This window comes from Magnolia sinica, chromosome 17 (genome assembly GCF_029962835.1).
Source record: "Magnolia sinica isolate HGM2019 chromosome 17, MsV1, whole genome shotgun sequence".
NCBI classification, from domain to species: domain Eukaryota; kingdom Viridiplantae; phylum Streptophyta; class Magnoliopsida; order Magnoliales; family Magnoliaceae; genus Magnolia; species Magnolia sinica.
The window spans coordinates 73,525,034-73,550,449 of NC_080589.1; the positions used below are offsets into that span (position 1 = coordinate 73,525,034).

Sequence of the window (25,416 nt, forward strand, 5' to 3'; positions counted from 1 at the left end):
TGTTGGATCTACCTCGTTTTTTGGGTCATGCCTCAAGATGTTCTAATAAAAGAGATGGACGGTGTGGATATATCATATACATTACGGTGGAGCCCACAGATTTAAGTCTACACTTTTGTATCGATTTTCAAGTTACAGTTACTCTTACAGTTTCAAACTAGGTGAAAAAGTAATAATTACTTATTTACCAAGACTTACATGTATCATGGAAAATCAAATAGGCCTTAGTTATAATTAGCACCAACATTGCACAATGATTATATCTTTAGAAAAACTATGGTATTTTGGTCGTCCAATCCTACATTGGGGATCAAATTATTCCTTTGGGAAAAATATTGTATTAGATGAAACTTACATTTGGTGGACCATGGAGTTATAATCAATGGATCAAATTTCACAATTGATGTCGGTCACGTTGTGCATTTACAACTTAATTTTCATGTGTAAAGGGCACATATGAATGTACGGTGTGGATAAAACACATGCATTAGTGTGGGGCCCACGAATGTAGTAGATTTTAAAATCCACCAAAATCTCGTTGTATCTCTAGTTGGGACTGAATGATATGATACATGGATTTATCCAATTATTCTCATCGTTTCCACTTGCTTGATAGATTTTACATTGGACCAAATGCAATTCTATACCAGCTAATCCCATGTTCCAAACAAGCCCTATGATATGCACTTATGCACTTGCATTCTTCAACATCCCAAGGGTTGAAAATAGATTAGATTCATCAATGGAATTAATCAAATATATATATGATGGTCCATTATTAAGAGTCACTTGAGATAACAGAGATATTATGAATAACTAAGAACAATAGACACCATAGAAGGAATCAAGTGGGGCGCCTAAAGACATCGAATGGTTAAACATATGCAAATTTCTTTAGTGCAGGGCTCTTCTATCGGTGAATCCAATCCCATCAATGGTCTAGGTCATTGAATATGAAGCCTTAGGATGCATATTGCATATGATCCCCATGGCAGGAAGTCCATGCAATTGGAAGCTAGGTGGGCCTCACTGTGATGTTTGTGAGAAATCCACTCCATCCTAGCTTATGTTAGGGCATGAGCTCAAAAATGAGGTAGATCCAAAACTCAAGTAGGCCACATATAGGAAATAGTGTGGATTAAATGGCGAACGCTAAACCATACATGGGCCATGAAAGATTTGGATTGAGCTAATATTTTTGTGTTTTGGGTTCATCCCGGTGGTAATGACTTTATGAATGGTTTGGATGTCATATAAACATCACGGTGGACCTTGGAAGGTTTTAATGGTTAGCATTTGTCTCCCTACTTTTTCCTGTCATGTGGCCCACTCTGAGTTCATATTCTCACAAACATTATGATGGGCCCTACCTAGCTTAGGACCATATCCATAAGGTTCATAAGTAACCTTTGTCCTTGTAGTTAGTTGCTAAGCCAATGCATGTCCATGATGCCCTAAGCTTGATGAGTGGGTAGGAAATTACATGTATGAGGTTCCTAAGGTTGGGAGGGGGGAGGTGTCAAATCCACCATGTCCATCTATTTTACCACCTCATTTTAAGACATGACACAAAAAATTGGGATAGGTACAAAACTCAAATGGGCCATGCGATGGGAAACAATGAAAAGAGAAATGCCTACCCTTGAAACCTTTCTGAAATTCATCCTCATATTTATATGCCATCCAAACTTCTCATAAGTTAACCCTCTTGTATAAATGGAACGATTGATAAAAAAAACTTTTGTAACCTTGTGAATGTTTCAATTGTGGGTGTTGAATTCTCATTGTTCCCCATTGTGTGGGCTACTTGAATTTTGAATCTACGAGTCACGCCTTAAAATAAAGGACGCATATTACATCCTACCCCCACTTGGACAGTAATCCATCCAGGCAGGGCTTTGTAGGGCCCACCGTGATGTGAGTGTTTTATCCAAGTCGTTAATCGCTTTTCTCATATCATTTTAAGATATGATCCTAAAAATGAAGCCGGTACACAGCTCCAGTGGACCACAAAGTTGGGGTTGAATGTCCACCATTAAAAACTTCTTGGGAGCTGGAGAAGTTTCAGATTGAGCTGATATCTGTTTTTCACTTCATCCACGCCTACATGACCTTATGAATAGGTTGGATGGTAAAAAGATCATCACGATGGCCCTTAGAAAGGTTTCAACGGTAGTTGTCATTATCATTGCAGCTTTCTTTAGTGTGGTCCTCCAGAGTTGTGGACTTGATTCATTTTTAGGATAATACTTTAAAATGATATGAGAAAAGCAATTAACAGTTTAGATAAAACACTTACCTCATGGTGGGCCCCATAGAGCCCTGCCAAGATGGATTACCATCTGGGCGAGGGTAGGATGCAATCCGCATCCTCAAAATAAAGGGGTAAAATAAATGATGGGGTAAATTTCTCGTAAACATCACAATGGGCCCCACCTATCTTATAAATTTCTCATATCCACGGTGATGTATGTGTTTTATCTACAACGTTTATATATATATATATATATATATATATACACACCTGGTAGGGAACAGTGGGAGATTGGATGCCTATGAGACTTTTTGATAGGGCAAAAGTTCTGAATTAAGCCGGTATTTGTGTTTTTGAGGCTGTGACCTTATTAACAGGTAACATTTTTTATTATTTATTTTTTAACACACACACCCCGCCCACACATTCACGCCCAAGTGGAATTTCACCACCCATGGGTACTCGAACCCTTGACCGGGTATTGAAACTCAAAAGAGTCCACCACCGGCGCAAGAGCAAGGGCCCTATTAAAAGGTTAGATGGCAAATAGACAAAATGGTGGGCCCTAGAAGGTTTCAACGGTGGGTGTCATTATCCTCACTGCCTCCCGTTGTGTGGTCCACTTGCACTTTATCCATCTCAGTTTTGGGCTCATGCCTTAAAATGATCTTGGGTTGTATCCCACACCGTCCACCCATTTTTGAGATTATTTTAGAGCATGGGCCAAAATCAGTTTAATCTAAAGCTCAAAGTGGACCGCAGATGCCATGGAGGCCATGTACCCGTGAATACTTCCATGAAAACTTAATTAGGGCGTTGAATAGGTTTGGATCTCCTCATTTTTAGGTCCATGGCATGAAATGAGTTACAAAATGAATGAGCGGTATAGATATAACAGCATGTCGTGTATTCGGCAATAACTCGACAAGTCGTTCATCCAAATGTGCAGAGCGGTCAAGGCTGCCCCGAGCGAGAGGCTTCTCAGATGCAAAGACCATTGGGTTGGAGATTTAGACTGAATTGAAGTGTAAATCTGGAGTGCAAGCAACCCACACATAATGGTGGGGCCACAGAGCTTTTCCACATGTACATGGGACCAATGTCCGTTGGGTGTTCTGCACTACGGAATCTGAATCCGATCGGATCGTGCCCATGTGGCCCGTCGGGTCGAGACAACGATTTTGCACACCATGCGTACATAGGAGTGGCGCAGGCAGGGTGTGGCGGTGTCGGATCGGGCCCATGTAACCCGTCGGGTCCTGCCAACCACCCTATGTATATATAGTGGTGCGGTTGGAGTGGGCGGCGGTTTCTTCTATCTTCTCTCGCGCGAGAGAGAAAGAGGCTTTAGATTTCTCAGCGAAGATGACAGTAGAGACGGTGAATGGGGGTGTAAGCGAAACCCTCCAATTTCAAAATGGCAAAAAATCCTCTCGGGAGAGCGAGCGTCGTCGCAGGCGGAGGAAGCAGAAGAAGAACAAGAACCCCTCTGCTGCTACAGAAGCCAACGGAGGAGGCGCTGCCGAAGATAGTGATGGAGGCGATGCCACCGACGATGCCAAGGAGAACACCGATCCCCTTCAGGTTCTCATCATCTCCTCCTATTTCCAGATTTAGGGTTTTGGTTTTCTCGATCTACCCGGAATTGCGTGTAGTGCCTCTGTCATGAAATCCCATCTGAGGTTTTATTACTACTTACATGATCGATGCCTCTCTTTCCATGATTTTTTTTTTTTTTTTCCCTTTTAACATATCAATTTTTTCTTCTGCTTGCAATTATTTATTCATTCATTTATTTAATGAATTCATGGAAATGATTAGGTTGCAGAGAAAGTAGAAATCGAGTACATTCCGGAGAAGGCAGAATTTGAGGACGATCTTCTTGAAGATTTCAAGAAGGTCTTTGAGAAGTTCAGCTTTGCTGATTCTACTTCTGGCGCTGAGGTACGTGGAAAAAGAATTTGGAGTGATGTTTGAATAATATGGTGTTTCAGGCTTTCAGCTGACATATAAAACCCTTTGTTTTGTGTTTATTTTCTCCCCTTCATTAGGGTAATGATAAGCAGGATGAAACGGCTCAAAACGCAGCGTCCAGCAAGAAAGCTGACTCGGACTCAGATGAGGAAGAGCAAGATGCGCAGCAGAAAGAGAAGGGAGGGCTCTCTAATAAGAAGAAAAAGGTTTTGGATTGAATGACCCTCTTTTCCATGTCTTTGTTTCTCTCAGTCATATTAAAAAAATATATTAATGGCTTTGTGGGTTCTTGTAGCTCCAACGGAGAATGAAGATTGCCGAACTGAAACAAATATGCTCGAGGCCTGATGTGGTCGAGGTATGATGGCATGCTTCTTATCTTCCTTGTTCAATTAATGCTATGGTTAATTATCTTTATTCTCCTGTAGTTGTGGTGTTAGCGTCATAGTTAATGCAAACCCTGAAAGGGGAAGCACATAGATCAAAGAAAAGAAGAAAGAGATTGTGGGAAAGAACCCAACAATCCTTTACCTGAACACTAGAGACTGCGAAAAAACCCCAAAAGAGAAAAGAATGTAAGACTGAGCTAGCTCAACAGTCCTCTAATCTCAAACTAGAGATCACTTCCCCTCCTCCAGTAACTATCGCAGAGACAAGATAATTTTCATCAAATAGAATATCGTTTAACTATCTTATTCCATTGGCCTAACCCTTATTTATAATTAGTCCTTACAATCTGCAATAAATTCTATGGAGTTTAAAAATGGAATTCCTAGCTAGCCAAGATTTGAAAGATAAGAAATTACCCAAATAAGAAATCACTTAAATAAAAAATACCTAAACAAGAAAAATTCTAAGATTACTTCTTGCCTAATATAAAGATATGAAAGAAAAAAGAAATTTTCTAGTGTAGAGATTTCAAAAAAGGCTAGTAGAGATATTCCCTAATGTACATATTTGAAAGAAAATAAAAGTAGGAATGGGCGAAAAAGGGAAAGTGGACCTTTTCTTGTGCACACGTGCGGAGTGTGCACGTGTGGGATGTGGGGTGATTGCATCTATTCCCCCTGGCTTGAAAAAACTCGGCTCAGTTGAGTTAATGGCAATGTACTCCTCATAGAGCTCCAGGTTAATGCATTGAAAATCATCTGTTGAAATCCATGTGATGCTGAATCTCGGTCAGCCCTTTCACTTGACGAGAAACTTTTGATACTCACATTGGCATGTGGAAACTATCTAATCATCCAACACATCTTCAATGATTTCTTCAAGCTAGTGTGGTACCTCAGGCATCTATATATCTTGTACTTCCGTGCTTTCATTTGCATGATGTCCAAGATAAACTGCAAGGTCTTCCACATTAAAAATGGGGTTGATCTTTATTTCGGGTGAAAGCTCAACTAGGTATGCATTATCACCTAGCTTCTTTAAAATATGACAAGGACACGCCCTTTTGGAGTGGAGCTTTGTGACTGCTAAAACCCCCTCAAGCTCGAGCCGCATCATGATTCTTATCTCCTTCTTGAAATTGTGCAAAATGTCATCGAACATCTGCATGTTCCTTGTAATTTTTATTACTAAGGTGATCTTTCGTATGATTTCCTCATGTTTCTCCTTAACATGCCGTGATAAAGTTTCAGGTGTCTTGGCTCGATCAAGTCACAATAGGAAGTGAGACTAAATTGATAGGTTGTCGACATCACATACTTGTTGCAATTTCGAAAAGAGAGTCCTGTATTGCGGTTCATAGAACTGTTATAAGCAAATTCAATTTGGGGTAACACGATGTCTCATGAGCTGATATGACCACCAACTAGACATCAAAGTATATTCCCAAGAGTCCAAGACTATGGTTGATGATTTCAGCCTGCCCATCTGTTTATGGATGATAAGCACTTAAGAACTTCAATTTGGTTCCTATATTAGACCATAAGGTGCGCTAAAAGTAGCTCATAAATTTGACATCACGATCAAATACAATTGTTTTGGGAACAACATGTGGACAAATCACCTCTTTGAGGAAAACGTTAGCGATGTGTAGGGCGTCTAATGTCTTCTTACAAGGAATGAAATGGGTCATTTAACGTAAATAGAGTCATAGCTATATTGAGTCTTTGACAATTTGCAGATGAAATCTATGCTGATGTCTTCCCATGGAGCATTTGGCATAGGCATGGAGTATAAAGACCAATGTTCTGCATGTTACCTTTGCCTAGTTGGCACACTTGATATTGTTGCACAATGATTCTGGCATCTTTCTTTAATCCCAACTAATAGAAAAGGCCTTCGACTAGGGTTGTTTTGTCAATAACAAGGTGACCGCAGAGGCCACCTAAATGAAGTTCTTGTATAACAAGTTCTCGTAACTTTTTTTTTTTTTAAAAAGAGAAATCATGAATGCATTAAAAAGGGAAAAGATACAAAGGAGAAGAGGGGGGGAGGAAGGGCCAAAACGGGATGTCGAGGCGGTAACCAAACTAAACACCTTAAAAAAGAAAATCATAACCCTTCAAAGCGAGCGCCAGGGCTGCCCATTCTACAATGAAACCCTTAGCCTTAGAAGCCACCACGGAGGAAGGAAGAGCGATATCCCGAAAGCATCTGCTATTCCTCTCATTCCACACCGCCCACCACACTGCAAGGATCACCAATCTCCACAAGCGAGTTCTGCCTTTGCCAAGCCGAACTCCATGCCAGGCCTTGAGGAGGAGGTCCGCCGAAGAAGGAAAACACCAACTGACACTAAAGCGAGAACAAAACTCGGCCCAAATTGGGTAGACGAAGGGGCAGTGAATGAGGAGATGATCGACAGACTCTGCATTCATCATGCAGCACAGACAGATGTTAGGCAGGGGCGTCCCTCTTTTGCACAGGTTATCCACAATCAAAATTTTCTTATTTCCCTCCAGCCAGCCGAAGACGTTGATCTTAGGAGGGACCGAATACTTCCAAATATGATTAAAGGAGGGCGCGTGATCAGAAACTTGGGTCTCCAGAGCCCTGTAAAGGGATTTAACCGTGGAGACACTGGTTTCATCCAGGTTCCACATAATGGAGTCTGCGGCTAAGGGATTTGGGACTGCTCTCTGAACGCAGGCCAGGAGGTTGGCGTATTCTTGGATTTCCAAATCTTGCAGATATCGCCTACACTCCACGTGCCAGATAGCTTGACCAACAACGATAGAATAACAATCAGCAACAAGAACGTTTTTGTTGGGAGCCAGCGGAAATATGTTTGGGAAATTGACTTTCAGGGGAGTGTCCTCCAGCCAAGTGTCCTCCCAAAATCTGATCTCATCACCTTTACTGATCTAAAATTTGACCGCTGAAAGAACCTTTTCCTTCATGGAGAGGATCCCTCTCCATAGAACTGAAGATCGATATCGAGAGGACTCCTTCGTCCACCAGCCGCAGACCGACCTGCCATATTTGCCCTTGATTAGGGAGTTCCAAAGGCTCCCGGCCTCTGCCCCTAACCTCCAAGTCCATTTCCCCAAGAACGCCTGATTCATAAGATGAAGAGTTTTTACCCTCGCACCACCATGCTGAATCTGGTTGCAGTTTGAATCGTGACCCCCGCACCACCCCCGAACCTCTCGTAAGTAACTTTTAGGAAGGCACAACCTCATATCATAAAATAAATAGCCATCGTGCAGTTTGAATCATGGGTATTTAGTGCTTGAGACCGTGAGAAAAATCCCAAAGAGAAGAATGCAAGATTGTGAGCGAGCTCAACAATCCTCTAGTTTTAAACTAGGGATCACTTACCCTCCTTCAACTCCTACCATAGAGCAAGAAGATAATTTTCATCAAAGAGAATATTCCATAGGCAAAAGCCTTATTTATAATGAGTTCTTACAATATGCAATAAATTTATGGAATCTAAAAATAGAATTCCTAGCTAGCCAAAATATGAAAAAATAGGAAACTACCTAAATAAGAAAGCACTTAAATACGAAAGTATTTAAATAAGAAAATTCTAAGATTACTTCTTGCCTAATATAAAGATATGAAATTTCCTAATGTAGAGATTTGAATGAAAAAGAAAAGTAGAGATATTTCGTAATGTAGAGATTTGAAAGAAAAGGAAAGTAGGGTGGGGCTAAAAAAGGAAAGTGGGCCTTTTCTTGTCTTGTGCACACATGCAGAGCGTACACGTGTGGGATGCGGGGCGATTGCATCAATAGTTCATGCCAAAAGGGTATGTTTGGATGCTCAGTTGGATTTATTTGTAATAATTTAATAAAATGTAGATGAATGAGAAAAGTTGAGGTAGAACCATTTTTATTCACAATGACGACTGCAGCAAGTTGCGATGCGATTTGTTTCAAGTGGGGAACTAATGCAATCGTTATGGATACTTGAGAATCCTAACTATGTAATAGTCTAATGATTGCTTTGTGGAAGACGCTATTTTCTTTGCTATCCAAACAACACCCAAAGGTCACATCAATGGGAAACCCTTTCCATTTCCCAGCTTTCCTTTTCTTTTCCATGAATCCAAACATGCTTGTGATTGGTTGTCTGTTATAGCCTTTCAGCTTCTTGTACTTGACCTCTTGGTCTTCCCTTAATAAAGTTTCTCTTTACTGATAAAAAAAATCAGAATGGCCTAAAAATTGAAATCTGGGCACTAGTTAAAGTACTTAAACAGAAGATCATAAAACTTACAAAATTGTAGTGCCTTCTATATCCTAGAACAATCCTTTTTAGACTCCATTAGCACATCTTAGAATCTCCATGAAGTCTTTGCCCACGATTCTTCAGCTCTTTGATTGATTTCAAACTGACATAATGCATCCAATTACTATGTTGCAATAGTGGTATCTACAAAGACTTGGCCAAATTGCATAGCCTAAGAAGTTTGTGTAGATCCAAAAAATGAGTCCTTAAAATAATTAGAGAATCAATAAAAACATTTCATATGTAGATTCAGAAAATCAGGCCTCAAAATAAACAGAGAATTTAAAAAACTTTAGCAACTATAATCTTAAAAAAATAGCAGCTATAGTTCCAGAAGTTCCACTCTAAAATAAGCAGCAAACAGGCCAAAAGTCCAGCACATTATAGGCCCCATGGTCAGCTTGGGTCTACATCACAGTGTAATATATTAGTTTTGATTCTAGTTCTTTATCACATTATGTGGATGGATGAAGTCAATATGAGAATTGACAATGGTTGATTTTACTTTTCAAAATTTCAGGTTTGGGATGCAACAGCAGCAGATCCAAAGTTGCTTGTGTTTCTGAAATCATACAGAAATACTGTTCCTGTACCCAGGCATTGGTGTCAGAAGCGGAAGTTTTTACAAGTGAGTAATTGCATCTGACACAAACTTGATATGGATTACTTCTGCATGCGTGCTTGAGGGGTGCTTACAATTAGTGGGGGTCGTATGAGGGGGTGAGGGAAGATAAAGTCGTTAAAGTTTCGCCCCTCATATATGTATGTGGTTCTTGCAGGGCCAGCCGTAACCATCATGGAGGCAGGACTTGTCGGTGTTTGCTAAAGGGGATCCTTGAGTGATTCCTCTTTTGAAATATTGCTAGGGTGGGTGGGGTTTAGTTAGTTGTATAAAGTGAAAGTTTGGAAAGAAAAGAAGTCTAGATTTGATGGTGTGGTCCTTCTGACAGATATCAGAGAATTGTTGATTCACTGGCATCCTAATATGACTTTGTTGTGCAAGTTCGGATGGACCTTGAGTTTCAAAATCTGGATTGTTGTGCCTAGTGCTCGGACTGAACATGTTCTTTTTGATATTGCAGATATGGCTGTTACAACGCCTTAAAATTCTCGATCTCATTACTGGCGTGATTAGAATAAAATTAAGAAGTATAATGTCTTCTGATTTATAGGTTTTCAGCCTCATCTATTTTCCTTTTTGTTTACAGGGAAAGCGAGGTATTGAGAAACAGCCTTTCCAACTTCCTGATTTCATTGCTGCAACTGGAATTGAGAAGATAAGGCAGGCAAGTTTATACTGAGAAATGAGATGCACATGCCATTTTAGATGCATGACTGATGAACAGAAACAAAACCTTTTTTTCCCCTTCAGTTTGCATAACATTCTTTAGTTTTAAAGTTCAAACCTTGTTTTATAGTCCTATTATTTTATCTTTTTGGTTTGAAAAGAAAGATTTTGGATGGACATGCTGGGTATTGATCCGCGTACCTCCATCACGCTAAGCGAGCGCTCCATCTGAGTTACATCGACTTTTTAAAACTGTTATTCCTATATGGAAGTAAACTTTTTCATTATTGACCCTTTTTGGTGTATAATTGGTTAACGTTCTTACGTGCTTTCTTGTTAGCATTGCCAAACTTTTTATGCTGCTGTGCTTTCCTCATCAATGTGTTCTTACTCCTCATTTTCCACTATGTAGGCATACATTGAAAAAGAGGATAGCAAAAAGTTGAAACAGAAGCAACGTGAGCGTATGCAGCCAAAGATGGGAAAGATGGATATTGATTATCAGGTTTGTCAGAGGTCTCTACATGCTTGTTGCTGAATGTTTATCTTTCCCCCTATGTCCATTTGGGTTGGCAACGGGACAGGTTTAGGCTGGGCCTAGGTATGCCTGAGTCTGGCCTTGCCCAACACAAAGGGCCTGAAGATCAAGGCTATGCCTGGCCTGCAACACGATGTGCGTTTATTTCACACGTTCATTTCATCGAACGGTTTGCAGGAGCTCACATTTGAGATCCATCATTAATATATATATAAGTAACAACAACTACAACAATAACATGTAATGGGTTTTGCTAACGTTCCTACCTTCATGGGGACGTCAGCAATGTGGGATGCCCAATTATCAATCTGAATCGTTCATTCAACAAGACCACTGGGAGCAAGCCATGGTGAAAGAATAACACCGATCAGAAGATCATAACCCTATGAATGAGGCCAATTTGTTCTAACCATCCGTTTTTTACGAGTAATAGATAGCATGGTTAGAGTCATCAAACCCCAGTGCTACTTTAGAATCACAAGCAATATAAAGTGGGATCTATAGAATAGATGGTTCACGATGATGATTGGACCTATTTTGTTTTTTTGCTCAATCTTGATTGTCCATTTTCCATGCTATTGATCGGATGTTTTGGCATGATTTCTGCACCATGGCTTGTTCCTAATTGTATGAACGAATGGATGGTCCGGGTTGATGATTCGGCATCCCATGTGTCCCTCAAAAGCTTTGGGGGAGTTGCTAACGTCCCCATGAATGTGGAGACGTTAGCAAAACCCATAAGTAATATATGCATAGATAATGTAATATATTAGAGATATATGGGCACGGGCTGATCCGGCCAGTCCTGGGGGTAGCCCATGCTCGGCCCAAAATTGTTCGAGCTTTTATATTTTGGCCCAAGCCCATCCCATGGGCTTGCATGAACCTGGCCAAATACCTACCCAACCCCAAAGACCACAGGCAGGTCTGGCCCATTGACAGCCTTAATTGCTTGTAGTTATCTCCTTAATTATAATTTGTGTTATGAACCCAATGTTTACTTTTTTGCAGGTTCTCCACGATGCGTTCTTTAAATATCAAACCAAGCCAAAACTGACCAGCCATGGTGACCTTTATCATGAAGGGAAAGAATTCGAGGTATAATTTATATTTGCAATTTGTTCTATGATCAAGCATTTGGGCTGGAACTTCGACATTACCTTTAGGGCGTGTATGGAATCTATGGATACATCGAATCCATGTGGAAAGGAAATTGTTTTCCACTGACAAGACAGTCGGGCTGTGGGGAACATGGATTCACACAGTAATCATTACTATTATCCACAGTCAGGATTCCCTTCCCTGGCACAAGAAATTTGTCTAATGGACTCCAATTGCTACCCAAACTGGACCCCATTTTTGGGATCCAAGTTTGTTATGAAATGGAAATTGTTGTCTGGTGTCAAGAAAGTTGGGCTGTTTGGATATATGGATTCTTTGGGATCACGTTTCTTATGAAATGGAAATTGTTATCTAGTGTGAAGACAGTTGGGCTGTTCGGATATATGGACTACACACAGCAATCATGAGTGACTATTAGCCACAGTAAAAAATTCTCTGGCACAAGGAAGGAGGTGAATGTCATTTAATGAATTTGAGGGTTTCTCTTGCTATTCAAACAGGATCCCATTTTTGGAATCCAAGTTTCTACAGTAAGCAGGGAAATTACCACTGGATAACTATTACATTCCGTAGAAAACCCATGGATTCCACATATACAAAAATGCTCTTTGGGTTCTATCATAGACATTCATGTTTGTGCTTGGTTGTATGATGTTAAACAATTGTGAAATTTTTTATGCTGTGCTGCAAGGAGTGAAGAGGGAGAGAGCTTTATTGATATCAATCTTATTTCTTGCAAAAATGAAAACTCACACTTGGAAAAATATTCAAATCACCAACTCCTACACCACCAGCCCCTTTTATAGATCCTATACGAATCTTTAATTAAAATCCCCCAACTAAGAGATTGATTTCAAATCAATCACAATTTATTTTGAACCAATCTAATCTTCCTTAATAGGGTAAAATCCTAATAAGAAAAAGCAAGCGTAGAAAGTAATTATATCTCTAAATCAGCCCTATATCTTGAATCATATCAATCACATCTCCTTCATATCTTCAATCACATAAATCACATCTTTAAATCAACCCCCGTTTCTCCCCAAAATAGTAAATTACAATCCTTGATTTAGGCCTCCAAATCTATAAATAAACAGTCCAAAAATCCGCACATGTTGGACCCTATGGTGGGGTATGGGCCTACGTCTTGCTTGTCCCTACAATAGGCCTGATGAGCTGTGGGCTGTGGCCTGCATCAATTCTCCCTGCCTTTGAAAGAACTCTTCCTTGAGTTGGAAACTAATCTTAACATTTGGACTAGTTCTACCTCTACCACAAATCTTCTTCTTTTGTTGAAATTGATGGTACAAACCTAAGCGTCGGCTTGGCGTAACCTTTGTTGGAGTCCACTATAGATGTTTTTTGTTTTAAAATTTTTTCTTGCTCTTTTGTGGGTGCCAACTTGTTTGTTGCAACTTCGAAGTTCTGCGTAGATCCTGAAATATTTGCCAACTCATCGGAGTTGAGTTCTTTCCAACCTTAGGGGGAATGATGCAGGCCCACAACCCACTCGGGCCCATCTAGGTCCACTGGAGGGATACTTAAGCGTATTTAGGCCCATTGTAGGGCCAGGCAAGGCATAGGCTCATAGCCCACCATAGAGCCCAACATGTGCTGAATTTTTGGCTGAATATTTATAGATTTGGGGCCTAAATCAAAGATTGTAATTTAAAAGATGGTGCATTCTGATTATGAAGTCGATGAGATCTCAATACCCAAATTGCAAAAAATATTTTACAAAAAAGTATACCTAGAGTAGAGAGGGAGAACTTTACTATATTAACTTTTGTTTCTAATAAAAACTTTATGATAACTCACACGTAGAAAAATATTCGAATCACTAACTCCTACACCACCACCTCCTTTAATAGATCTTATATGAATCTTTAATTAAAATCCCCCAATTGAGAGACTGATTTCAAATAAATCACAATTTATTTCAAACCAATCTAATCTTCCTTAATATGGTAAAAGCCTAATAATAAAAAGAAAACATAGAAGGTAATTGTATCTCTAAATCAGCCCCTTATCTTCAATCATATTAATCACTTCCTCTTCATATCTTCAGTCACATAAATTACATCTTTGATCACATCTTTAACCTCCATATCTCCCAACAATAATAAATTGCAATCCTTGATTTAGGCCTTCAAATGTATAAATAAACAGTCCAAAAATCAGCATAGGTTGGACCCTACAGTGGACTGTGGGCCTATGTCTTGCTGGCCCCTACAGTGAGCCCAGATGGGTTGTGGGCCTAGGTGGGCCATGTCCTGCATCATGCTGAAACTTCAAGCATGTCATTAGATTCAATTGTTTGAACACCCTTAACACTTTCTGAATGTACGCTCCCAAATTGGTTGGCTGGTTTGGCATTTTTGGTGAAATGCATCTGCTTAGGATTAAGCTGGTTGGGCCTATGTCTTGCTGGCCCCTACAGTGGGCCGAGATGGGTTGTGGCCCTAGGTGGGCCATTTCCTGCATCATGCTGAAACTTCAAGCTTGTCATTAGATTCAATTGTTTGAACACCCTTAACTCTTTCTGAATGTACGCTCCCAAATTGGTTGGCTGGTTTGGCATTTTTGGTGAAATGCATCTGCTTAGGATTAAGCTGGAATCCGTTCTCCCTTTTTTCTGCTCCAGATCCACATTGATATTATTTTGAGAAACTGATTGTTAGATTGGGAAGAACACATCCTGACCTGCATAGAGAGAAGGAATACTGATTCATCCCCCCAAAAAAAAAAAAAAAAAAAAACAAGAGGAATACTGAAATGGTCCTTAGGCAAGCAGTTGAAAAAGATTGACAGTTTCTTGAAAGGCACATAATTTTTAGTAGAAAGTTGTGTGGGATTATGAGTTACCAAGGGGGTTATACCTTATTTTATGAGTTCATTCGTCTCTGTTCACCTCAGTTGTCTGTTGTAACAGGGAAGCCAATCATTGGATGTATTGGCCAACAAGGAGTTGAGATGGTTTCCTATGGGATTGCCACCAATTGTGTTGTAGTGCTGATTTTGTGTTTCTGTTTGTGGCCATGTTTGGATTGTGCTTCTAAGGGTTGCTTGTAGGCTGGTTATTTGTAACCAATTATTGAAAAATGCCAGCACATTGTCAGTTTCAAGAGGGGCCTTAAAAATTCACTTCCTCTGGTTTTAGTATTTTCTCTGCCTTCAGTATCAGCAACATGTGAAATCTTAGTACGCTAGTGTAGGTAATAGCTTTATTCTGGTTGGGAAATGCTGATTGCAAGCTTGGAATCATTAGCAATTCATAGTACTGTCTTTTCTGGTTTTACAGGTGAAGCTTAGGGAGATGAAGCCAGGTGTCTTGTCACAGGAACTAAAAGAAGCTCTTGGTATGCCAGATGGTGCCCCTCCTCCCTGGCTTATCAACATGCAGGTGGGATGAGCAAATAACCGGCAGATGTTCTATTTGACGACTTTCTACCTTCCAGTTTTAATTGGACTAACGTATTTTATCTTTTATCAGAGATATGGTCCTCCCCCTTCTTATCCGCATCTCAAAATTGCTGGCTTGAATGCTCCGATCCCTCCTGGAGCTAGCTTTGGTTATCATCCTGGAGGCTGGGGTAAACCTCCCGTTGATGAAGTGAGTTGTTAATTTTGCTTTCATGAGTACTTAACATGCCATAGTTTTCTATCAGATGTGATATGTTTCTTTCTGTATCTGTTTATCCCCTGAAATTCCATTTTGTGCTAAACAGTATGGGCGTCCTTTATACGGAGATGTTTTTGGTGTCCAACAACACGAACAACTCAACTATGAGGTATTTTCACATCTCTTTTCTACTTCTCCCAAAAATTCAATAGAAGAAGACTTTGATTCATTATTCAGGTTCAACTTGTTAATGCTTATTCAGCTTTAGTCCTACTATTTCTGAACAGAACATTAAAGCGTCATCAGCTGCGATCAATATTTTCTATCAATTTGCTTTCCCAAACTTATGTGTTAGTTTGTGTTGCTTCCAAAATCAGGAAGAGCCAGTTGATAGGAGCAAGCATTGGGGTGATTTGGAGGAAGAAGAGGAGGAAGAAGAGGAAGAGGAAGAACAGATGGAGGAAGAGGAATTGGAGGCAGGCATTCAATCTGTGGACAGTCTTTCGAGGTGTGTACCCATCCCACGTGCAACTGTTTTATTTATATAACACTCTTAGTACTGAAATCCTTCATTCTTTATTCAGCACTCCCACTGGTGTGGAGACCCCTGATGTCATCGACCTCCGGAAGCAACAGAGGAAGGAGCCTGAGAAACCTCTGTATCAAGTGAGTGCATCATTTGAAAATATACTTATGTGGGTTTCCTATTTTTCTTAGTTGTATACGTGACCTCTAAAATGAGAACTGATCAACTTGTCTCTCTTTTTTTTTTTTTTTTCTTTTTTAACGAAAGGTTCTTGAAGAGAAAGAAGAAAAGATTGCTCCAGGAACTTTGCTCGGAACAACGCATACGTATGTATATGGCTGAAATGACTCCAGCCTATCAACACGATAAACTTCTCATAGTTTTGTCAATTATTAAATATTAAAACTTCATGTCATTTGATTCTCAAAATCTTGTTATTGTTCAACATCTGATGTTTTCTTTTTCTGGATACAGGTATGTGGTTGGCAGTGGCGCACAGGACAAGGCAGCTGCCAAAAGGGTAAGGGAACTGACACCATACCATGAGCTTTATATATGATTGTCATTGTTACGACTCCCTAGTTGCATTTTTATTTTTATTTTTATTTTTTTTAATGACGGCGAGAATAATTGATGAAAGCTAAACCCATCTTGAGATTCAATTATGAATAACGAACCATTGTTTATAATACTCGTGCTCCTCGCCGCGTATCAGTCTTTTTTTTTTTTTTTGAAAGATGATGCACATTTATTAGGGCCAAAAGCTAAGAGAAAAGGAAAACAAAGAAAAACAAAAACAGAACTACATACAAGAGGGAAAAGACGCAAAACAAAAAAGAAAAAGAAAAACAAACAATCACCCCGAAAGCCCAACCCCAGCAATACAAGAAGCTCAGGGAACTTATACAAAAATATACAGAAAAAACATGATTGAGAACCCCAACCGTTAAACCCTTATGATTGCGGAAACAACAATTGTTTTTTCCAACCAAATTGACCATAGTGAGGTGAGCAAGGCCAGCCTCCACCTGGACCAGCTGAAGCCATGAACGAAACAGATGATCTATCTAGATTGGAAGATATTGGACCACGCCACTTTGGAGAACGAGCAATGAATGAGGAGATGGTCGACGATGACTCAGTACACAAACACAACAAACAAGCAATTGTTAGAACCATCAATCTTTTCCGAAGGTTGTTGGTAGTGAGGATCCTATCCGCCTAGCAAGCCAACCGAAGGCAGAATTTTCTGGAGGAGCCCCATAAGACCAAACAAATGAGGTGTAATGATGATCTCTCCCTCGCTCAGACCTAGATATTCGCATGTACAGAGAACGAACAGAGAATCTACCAGACTTGCCAAAGTGCCAAATGAGTGTCTTCTACTCTCGGAGAAGTTGAGATCCCTGCAAGCGAGATAGAAGGCAAAGCAAGTCCTCGATTTTAGAGTTATTTAAATCTCTCCAGTAGGGGGAACCCAAACACCCCCAGAGTCCAAAATAGAAAAACAACTGGCTACTGAAATCTTAGCAACTGGGCAGAGACTAGCCAAAATCAGAAAGGAATATCTGAGTGAGGAGACACCACACCATATATCGTCCCAAAACCTCACCCTGGTTCCCTCCCTCACTACAAAGCTGAAGCCATCAAACACCTTGGGAGCCACTTGTACAACAGCCTTCCAGAGAGAGGAGGCTTGGTAAAGGTAGGTGTCTTCAATCCACCAACCTATGGGGGAAGAGCCATACTTAGCTGTAATGACTTTCCTCCACAAACTGGGGGCTTCCCGATGCAGGATAATTAACCACTTGCTCCAAAAGCTCGAACCGATAGAGCACGGTGAATCAATCCCTTTATCTCATAACCCAAGCCCCACATCGTGTGAGTTAGGACCTGGGCCGAACCCCCCTCGTGGGCCCCACTTCACATGAGTTCCGCTTCACACGAGGCACCCGCCTCACATGGGCTGCCTACCTTGAGTGTGCCCCTACATCCCATAGGCCGCTCCACTTGAGCCCGGTGTGAAAATGCCCTTGCATTAATTACCCCCGGTGAGGAGTCTTGAACACTGAGACTTTATGCTCTGATACCACTTTGATGTAGGACAATTAACCACTTGCTCTAAAAGCTCGAACCGATAGAGCATGGCGAATCAATCCCTTTATCTCATAGCCTAGGTCCCACATCACATGGGTTAGGACCTCAGCCGAACCCCCCTCCGCGGGCCCCACTTCACATGGGTTCTGCTTCACACGAGGCACCCGCCTCACACAGGCCGCCCACCCCGAGTGTGCCGCCCCTGCATCCCACAGGCCTCCCCACTCAAGCCTAGTGTGAAGATGCCCTTGCATTAATTCCACCCTAAATTGCCAAGCCCACTTGATTGGCAAGGCATCATTAACAATCTCCAAAGATCTAATCCCAGCAACTCCCCTCATAAGCATGGTAGACCTCTTTCCAATTCACTAACTGAAATTTTCCTTTAGAAGCACCTCCTTACCATAGGAAATCTCTTCTCAACTTATCGATGCACAGTGCTTAGTATCCCACTTAGGGCACTGAAATAAGGATAAATTATAGAGGGAGATTGGGGAGGGAAGACTTAATCAGGGTAGTCTTACCCCTAAGGGAGAGCAAATTACCCTTCCATGGGCTAAACTTTCTTTCCACCATCTCCACCACCTTATCTCATAGGTGAGCTGTTGGTTTGCTGAGGCAAAGAGAGGGACCTAGCTAGGAAGAAGCGGAGGACCGAACTTGACACCAAAAAATCTCGGCAAGATGAGATACCTCCTTCACAGGAAACATGAATACTGAGAGTTTCACTTTTAGACAGATTAATATTTAGACCTGATACTACCTCAAACCATGTGATCGAAATCTTCAAGTTGGACACCATAGATTCCTCAGCCTCATAGAACAGGATGGTATCATCTGCAAACTGAAGATGACTTATTGGCTGAGGATAATTTTGAACTTTAAAACCCCTGAAAAGACCCTCAGACTGTCCTCTGCATAGCATTTTGCTAAGAGCTTCAGCTATGATCACAACAATGTGACAAACCTGTCAGATCTCCAGGTCATCATCACTATTAGATCATCTTAGCTTTCTTCCAGCAATTTGGATTCGGTTTTAGATGGTAGATTGGAGGAGTTTTATGGTCAGCTGCCCACTGGACTTCTACCTTCTCTACCCGGGGCTTTGGAACTAGCCATGGCAGAGGACCAGAGGTTGACATTGGCGAACTTGCATGCCAGCAGTACCTGCCAGCTCAAGTAATACATTGCTATCTCTGAAGGGCAATCAAGCAGGGTTCATGGAGGTGCACATACATTTCTAATTCCTTTGTTTTAGCCTATTAGGTAATAAACACAGGCACCCAAATTGGCACTGAGGCACACGCATGTACCACCACCAGACCAAAAGCAGAAAGGGTCATGTAGTTGGCTGCAAATAACAGCAGGGAGCCTACAGATACACATTTACTGAACACCACTCACATGCCCAACACTGCACCTTATCCTAATTATCCTGCATTACCCAAAAGGGGAGTTTACAAACAGTGAGGGTCTATATCATGCAATGCAAAAACGAACTTGCTAAGCATGACGGGGCTGTTAATGCCGAATAATATTTTACTGATCAAGATGGCTGCTATTGCTGGCATGGACTGACTAGTTACCAGCTATATGGTTTGGTTTTTAGTTGTGGTACAAACATTTGAAGTATTGCAAAGCTGAATCTAGGCTTTGACCACACGCATCTTGCAACTGCCAAGTGTTCTGGTTCTATTTGCGAGTTTGCTAATTGAGAAATATGCACATTACCTAAAACATTGCTGAAAAACAACTTCTTGATAATAATGCTCGACTTCATTGAGCTCAAACATTCTTTGAATTTTTGTTAGCTCTGTATTATGGTTTATCTATTATCTGTTGTAGTTACCTTTGGGGACTGGTGAATATATGATTTTTGTCTAGAATCAAGATTCCTGCCACGGAAGTTCACCTTTTGTTTTGCTTTATTGCACAGGTTGATCTGCTTCGGGGACAGAAGGCAGACAAAGTGGATGTCACGCTACAGCCTGAAGAGTTGGAAGTTTTGGACAATGTTTTGGCAGCCAAGTAAGATGAATGGGGATGACATATTCATTTCAGTACTTGTGCTATTGGGATGAATTCTGATATTTGAGATGCCTCGCAGGTATGAGGAAGCAAGGGAGGAGGAAAAACAGCGAAACCAACGGGAAGATTTCAGCGACATGGTCGCAGAGGTTTGTTTGGGTGACACAGTTCTGCTCATTTTATTTGCTTGTTGATTTGTTCAGACAAGTCATTAATGAGACGGGATCATTGCAGGTTGAGAAGAAGAGGAAGCGCAAGATGCAGGAGAAGGAAGGGAAATCTAAGAAGAGAGATTTCAAGTTTTAGGAGGTTGATTTTCATGTCCCTAATTTTTGTGTGGGAGGCCTAATTGTGTTGGTTTAACTTACGTTGGAGGCAAATCTTCCCGCCTTGTTGGGTTGAGGCTGTTAGTGCATCAGATCAGTTGTAATAGAGGTGTAATGGGTTGTATATAGATGGATCAGATTGGACCTGAAGCCGACCAGTTTAGCAATAAGATCTAGATGTGGGTCCAGACCCTGATCCACTGTGTCATCAGGAGCGGCCCATTCACAACCCGTATTATGTTTTGTTTCTTAAATTGTGATAGAGATAATCCTATTCTACCATCTTCTTAAGAATTGAAGATTGAAGAATCCACTTCTGCTTTATTTTTCTCAAGAATTCCTTGTGTTGCTCTATTTGTGGATCATATCTATTTAAGATGTCACAGTTACTACATTGGGCTGGGGGCTGCAGAGGGCAATCTGGGTCATCAATTACCATAGGCATATGCACATGTTAAGATTCAAGAAAGTGAAGGCCTTGACACTGCTTGATCAGGAAAGTCTCATCCTATAAAGTGCTGTTCTGTTGCTAAAGCATCCATTACATATGATCAGAAAGTCTCCTGTTTATGGCTAATTATTGTTGGAGGAAGCCTCTTAACGAGGTGGTCTGGAATAGATGCTGTAGGTTTGACAGGGCACTTGCTGAACAAATATCATAGACCAAGGAGTTGAATGCTTTCCATACAGTGTAAATCCTGTGGAAATGCATTTTCTAGTCAGCCTCTCGTATAGAGATGTAGGGGGGAGCGGGCATTGGATCTGCCTACATCCTAAACCATCGTGAGGTCAGGATTTCCCGTAGCAAAATTCTGTGAGTTTTTAATTGCATTTGGATTAGCCACCGCCTTAAAAGTGATAACTGGTGCACTCCATTGCAGTAAGGAAGACGGACGGTTCCCTATACCCCATCTCTGGAAAAGTGGATATTGCCCCGATCATGGTCATTGTTGTGTCAATGCCTCAAGAGGGGCTGTAATCATGTGGGTACGGGTATATACTGGGGTACTTGGCATCCACATGCTGTTTTTCTATCAGCCTGGTGAGCGCCACCCTTGTTTCTGGTTTTTGATCTGCTTCTCCATCACTATTTACCAATGGATGTGTATTTCACTCAATATTTTCCTATACGTGCTTAGACTGAGTCAAGGGCATAATCTAATAGATGGAAACAGATTGTTGTACCTCTTCCTATAAAAATGGCTGCATGGCAATAAGCACCAACTATGAAAATTCTATACATCCGCATGGATGTATGAACGATGTATGCCGCAACAAAGGATGCTCGGTGGATGTCATGGATCGAACCCAAAACAATATTTTGAACTAGTGTGGAAAATTGGAAATGGATTTCCGGACAACATTTCTTCCCCTTCTTTCTTGACATTACCAGATTGTTTCTCTATTGTATGATCCCTAGTCTGCATGCCAAGTCAAGTTCTTTTTTCTTTTTTCCAAAGATTTTTACAAAATTGTGGCAATGCCACTTGAATATCCGTGAGATTGATAAGAAGCATTTACTGTCTTGATACATGAACTTATTTTTCCAAAAAGATGAAACTGAATACAAAGCCAGAGGATCCCCTCTGTTGTGGCCAAATGCTCCTTCAAGCTAGCCCGACAAGCTTCTCACTGACCTCCCACACTTTCCTAGCTTTCTCAGCGTCACTTGCTTCCTGTGATAGCTGATTCTCAAACGATGAGGAATTCTTGTTCCAGCTCCAGTAAACACCTGATTTCGTGAGGCTCGGATCGCTCACCACCTGATACAAGAACCAAAATCAAAAGAGTGTTGTTGCATTTGCATGCTCACTTTCTAAAACCAGAAGTAATGTAGAATGATAAGAGGTGCAGTTCTTCTATTCGAACCTGTGCTAGTCTTTTGCCAGCCTCTTCTTCAGAGACGTAGCCCTTTGTGATGTACTTCTGGAATGGAGGGAAAAGGAGCCTGAACAGTGGGATGTGCTCCCTAAACAAGCCAGTGGTGGCAATACAGCCAGGGTAAAGGGAAGCGAACGTGATGCCTGTATCTTCATGGTAACGCCTATGGAATTCCTGCATTGTGAGCATGTTGCATACTTTGCTGTCCTTGTAGGCCTTGGCTCCATCAAAATCCCCTCCGTCGATCATGGTTGAGCTGTTTAGCCCATTCAAACCACCAGCAAGTCCCCTCAGGTCACCCAGGTTTGCCTTTGGAGGAACATTCCCCGCCAAGGTATTTGTGTTCCCTACATCACCAAATTTATTTAAGACCCCTATCAGATCTAATATCTAAAACCCATTTCAGATCTAATAGTTAGAACCAACACAAATTACCAGCGGGCAGAGGCATAGCAAAATTCTTCTTCTCTAGTGTGGTTGAACAAAGGTACCTGTTATTGATCCAACAATGATGAGACGCTTTGATGGGTAGTCGGAATTCTTCATGTCGTCGAGCAGCAAATGAGAGAGGAGGAAGTGGCCAAGATGGTTAGTCCCTACGCTCAGTTCGAACCCTTCAGCAGTGAAAGTGGGCTCCTTGGCAGTGGGTAGATAGACTGCAGCATTGCACACCAGCACATCCAGCGGCATTTCTGACCGTTTGAAGTTGTCGACGAACTGCCGCACACTGTCAAGAGAGGCGAGGTCGAGGTGCATTATGGTGTAGCTCTCTTTGGACATGCCGACTGATTTAGCTGCCCTCTCAGCCTTGAGGAAGTCCCTGCAGGCCATTATGACATGCCATTTCCCTGTTTCTGATAGAGCCTTGGCGGTCGCGAGACCCAAACCCGATGATGCTCCAGTGATTATTACACTCCCTTTCCTCAGGGTTTTCTTCCCTTCTGGTGCAGACCTGGTGATTGCTGGAGTTGTGACTGCCGTTTCTGCTCTCACTCTAGCTAACTTCCTTTGGCTAAACTCCCTCTGCAGATTCAACCAATTGAAGATGAATAGACAATAGAGTTTTTTTTTTTTTTTTGGCAAATAGCCACGTCCTCAACTAGCCGTTATTGCAAATACCCATATTTTGTTAGTTTTTCAGGGCTTTTCGTCAACAATCGTTAGAAAATAATGCATATGCACTTATAAATGCTCTGTGGGGTCCACCATGTTTGGAATGTTTCCAAAGAATAGCTGTTCTCTCCTAAATAGTGTTTGGAGGCACACCATCAAAGTAGCCCATTTCTCTTACTGAATGGTTGGGTATTCTTTTGGGTCTAAAGTTGGAGAGACCTTTTCTAACTGAACTTCTAACTTCAAAAAAACAGAAGAAGAAGAAGAAGAAGACTCGCCTGTTTGAGTTTCAGTTAAGTCAACAAGAGAAAATCTTTGGAGTAGACGAGTAATGGAAAAATGCGTGCATGCTAAATGGGATAACAAGGTGATCTAATGATGCAAATTAGTCATGAGGTCTTCAACTACGACTGTGAATGCACTGACTTGTTAACATGGTTCACTATTCTCTACAGACACATGTTGGGTAACATTGGGCATTTCTTGTGTTTCTTCTTAACTTCAATTACTAAGGTTAACACCCACTTTGGGTGTATTTAATCCTCAAATCCCTGCTTGCAGACCTAGAAAATAAAAATCTGATATCCAGCTCATTGTTGTTCCTTCTTACCACATTGATATCAACCCAAAAAGTAGCAACTTGGACAAGTTCCCCATAGCACCCTTTGGTATAATGGCCAAGGAAGCTTGTAATGGTAATGGTCTTCACTTGATTGGGAGGTGACTTAAACTTTCTCTAATCATCATTAAGGGAAAAACAGTGGTGGTTATGGATTGTTTGTGCTATGAAATGGGTCCTTAGGAACCCATGGAAATCATCCAAAAAACATTGTATGGTTCACTGGGAAAACCTATTGACAATCAGCAATCACTAGTCTTGTGACAAAAGTCACCTCTTCTGGGCTTCAATTCTTTCCAAGCATCAACGATTCCATTTTAACTAGGAGTTGAGTAACAAAGTGCTCTACACTGTTAAAAAGAGACATGGGGAGATGGGGGCAGTGCTGTTTTTTGTTTTTTTTTTCACCTGAAATTTTGGCCTGCTACAGACAGCCAGCCTGATAGTTAGTCTCAAAACCCAGCAAATAGCAGCTATAAATAGACCTAGAGTGAGAGTCCGGAAGGGTGTGTCCAACGTAGCCCATTTATTGTTAAGGCTTGCGCAAGCCAACAGGCTTAGAAGTTAAACCCAAGTTCAGCCCGTGTGGCTGAGCCCGAATAGCTAAGCATGCCAGTGCTTACCACTGCTCAGCATTTTATATTTTAGTAAAATCCGTGTGCACGAACTAATTTACTTTGGACATTATATTAACTAATTTGCTCCTCGGCCCATGTTTAGATATATGCTACATTCATACTACTATAAATTAATGATTGATTATTTCAGTATATTCCCACCAAGAAATTTTAGTTGTCTCTCCATATAAATGTCACTTCTTCTTCTTCTTCTTCAAATTCAACTTGAAATGGAATTAGTCAAAGTAAAACAAAATGGGATTAATCAAACTTTGGATAATTTCAATTTGGGGTTACTTAATTGTTGCAATCTGAATCGAATTTCCATATCCAACAGTCGCTAGCTAACTGATGAATGAACAACCACTTACCTTGCTCTTCATGATAAGAGGATTGAAGTCGGGTTGATCGGAAAGCGATACTCCCAAGAAAGCTGTGTCCTTAACCATTGCATTCGATTTCACCTGCAAATTGATGTATTAATCATAACAAGAAATAGAAAGTGAAGCTATACTAGCAATGAAATTGGAAAATAAGTAGGAATCTCAACCTCTCTGTGGATGGAAAGAGAAGGGAGGAGAGAAGCTTGTAGTGCCATTGACATTGATTTTTCTTAAATAGCAGCTTTCTTGTAATTTTTGTTTGGTTTTGAAGTAGAAGAGAGATGGGAGAGAGGCTCTTTCATTTTATAGGTGGGTGTGGAGGAAAATGAGAGAGGGACCGTTGGA

The 25,416-nt window shown here is 41.0% G+C and overlaps 2 protein-coding genes across 2 annotated transcripts; one reads left to right on the top strand and one right to left on the bottom strand.

The window, feature by feature from the left end:
- The first annotated feature begins 3,557 nt into the window (after positions 1 to 3,557).
- Positions 3,558 to 20,782, top strand: LOC131230678 (uncharacterized). The gene is made up of 18 exons (XM_058226583.1): positions 3,558 to 3,838; positions 4,076 to 4,198; positions 4,306 to 4,434; positions 4,524 to 4,586; positions 9,432 to 9,539; positions 10,120 to 10,197; positions 10,612 to 10,704; positions 11,749 to 11,835; positions 15,161 to 15,262; positions 15,353 to 15,472; positions 15,588 to 15,650; positions 15,859 to 15,989; positions 16,066 to 16,147; positions 16,275 to 16,333; positions 16,482 to 16,527; positions 20,041 to 20,132; positions 20,212 to 20,281; positions 20,367 to 20,782. The coding sequence occupies exons 1-18, from the start codon at positions 3,620 to 3,622 to the stop codon at positions 20,436 to 20,438; spliced, it is 1,737 nt and encodes a 578-aa protein (XP_058082566.1). The 5' UTR covers positions 3,558 to 3,619; the 3' UTR covers positions 20,439 to 20,782.
- Positions 20,783 to 21,880: 1,098 nt separating this feature from the next.
- LOC131230761 (protochlorophyllide reductase-like) lies at positions 21,881 to 25,391 on the bottom strand. Its single transcript, XM_058226724.1, has 5 exons — positions 25,239 to 25,391; positions 25,060 to 25,152; positions 22,831 to 23,362; positions 22,328 to 22,686; positions 21,881 to 22,221 (listed from the first exon to the last, which is right to left on the bottom strand). The coding sequence occupies exons 1-5, from the start codon at positions 25,290 to 25,292 to the stop codon at positions 22,066 to 22,068; spliced, it is 1,194 nt and encodes a 397-aa protein (XP_058082707.1). The 5' UTR covers positions 25,293 to 25,391; the 3' UTR covers positions 21,881 to 22,065.
- Positions 25,392 to 25,416: the final 25 nt, after the last annotated feature.

Coding starts and splice junctions, on each gene's coding strand:
- LOC131230678 (XM_058226583.1), top strand. CDS start 3,620: ATGACAGTAGAGACGGTGAATGGGGGTGTAAGCGAAACCCTCCAATTT. Junction 15,651..15,858: donor ACGAACAACTCAACTATGAG/GTATTTTCACAT, acceptor TTCCAAAATCAG/GAAGAGCCAGTTGATAGGAG. Junction 15,990..16,065: donor TCTGTGGACAGTCTTTCGAG/GTGTGTACCCAT, acceptor TTCTTTATTCAG/CACTCCCACTGGTGTGGAGA.
- LOC131230761 (XM_058226724.1), bottom strand. CDS start 25,292: ATGTCAATGGCACTACAAGCTTCTCTCCTCCCTTCTCTTTCCATCCAC. Junction 23,363..25,059: donor CTCTTATCATGAAGAGCAAG/GTAAGTGGTTGT, acceptor TTGAATCTGCAG/AGGGAGTTTAGCCAAAGGAA. Junction 22,222..22,327: donor CTGGCAAAAGACTAGCACAG/GTTCGAATAGAA, acceptor TTCTTGTATCAG/GTGGTGAGCGATCCGAGCCT.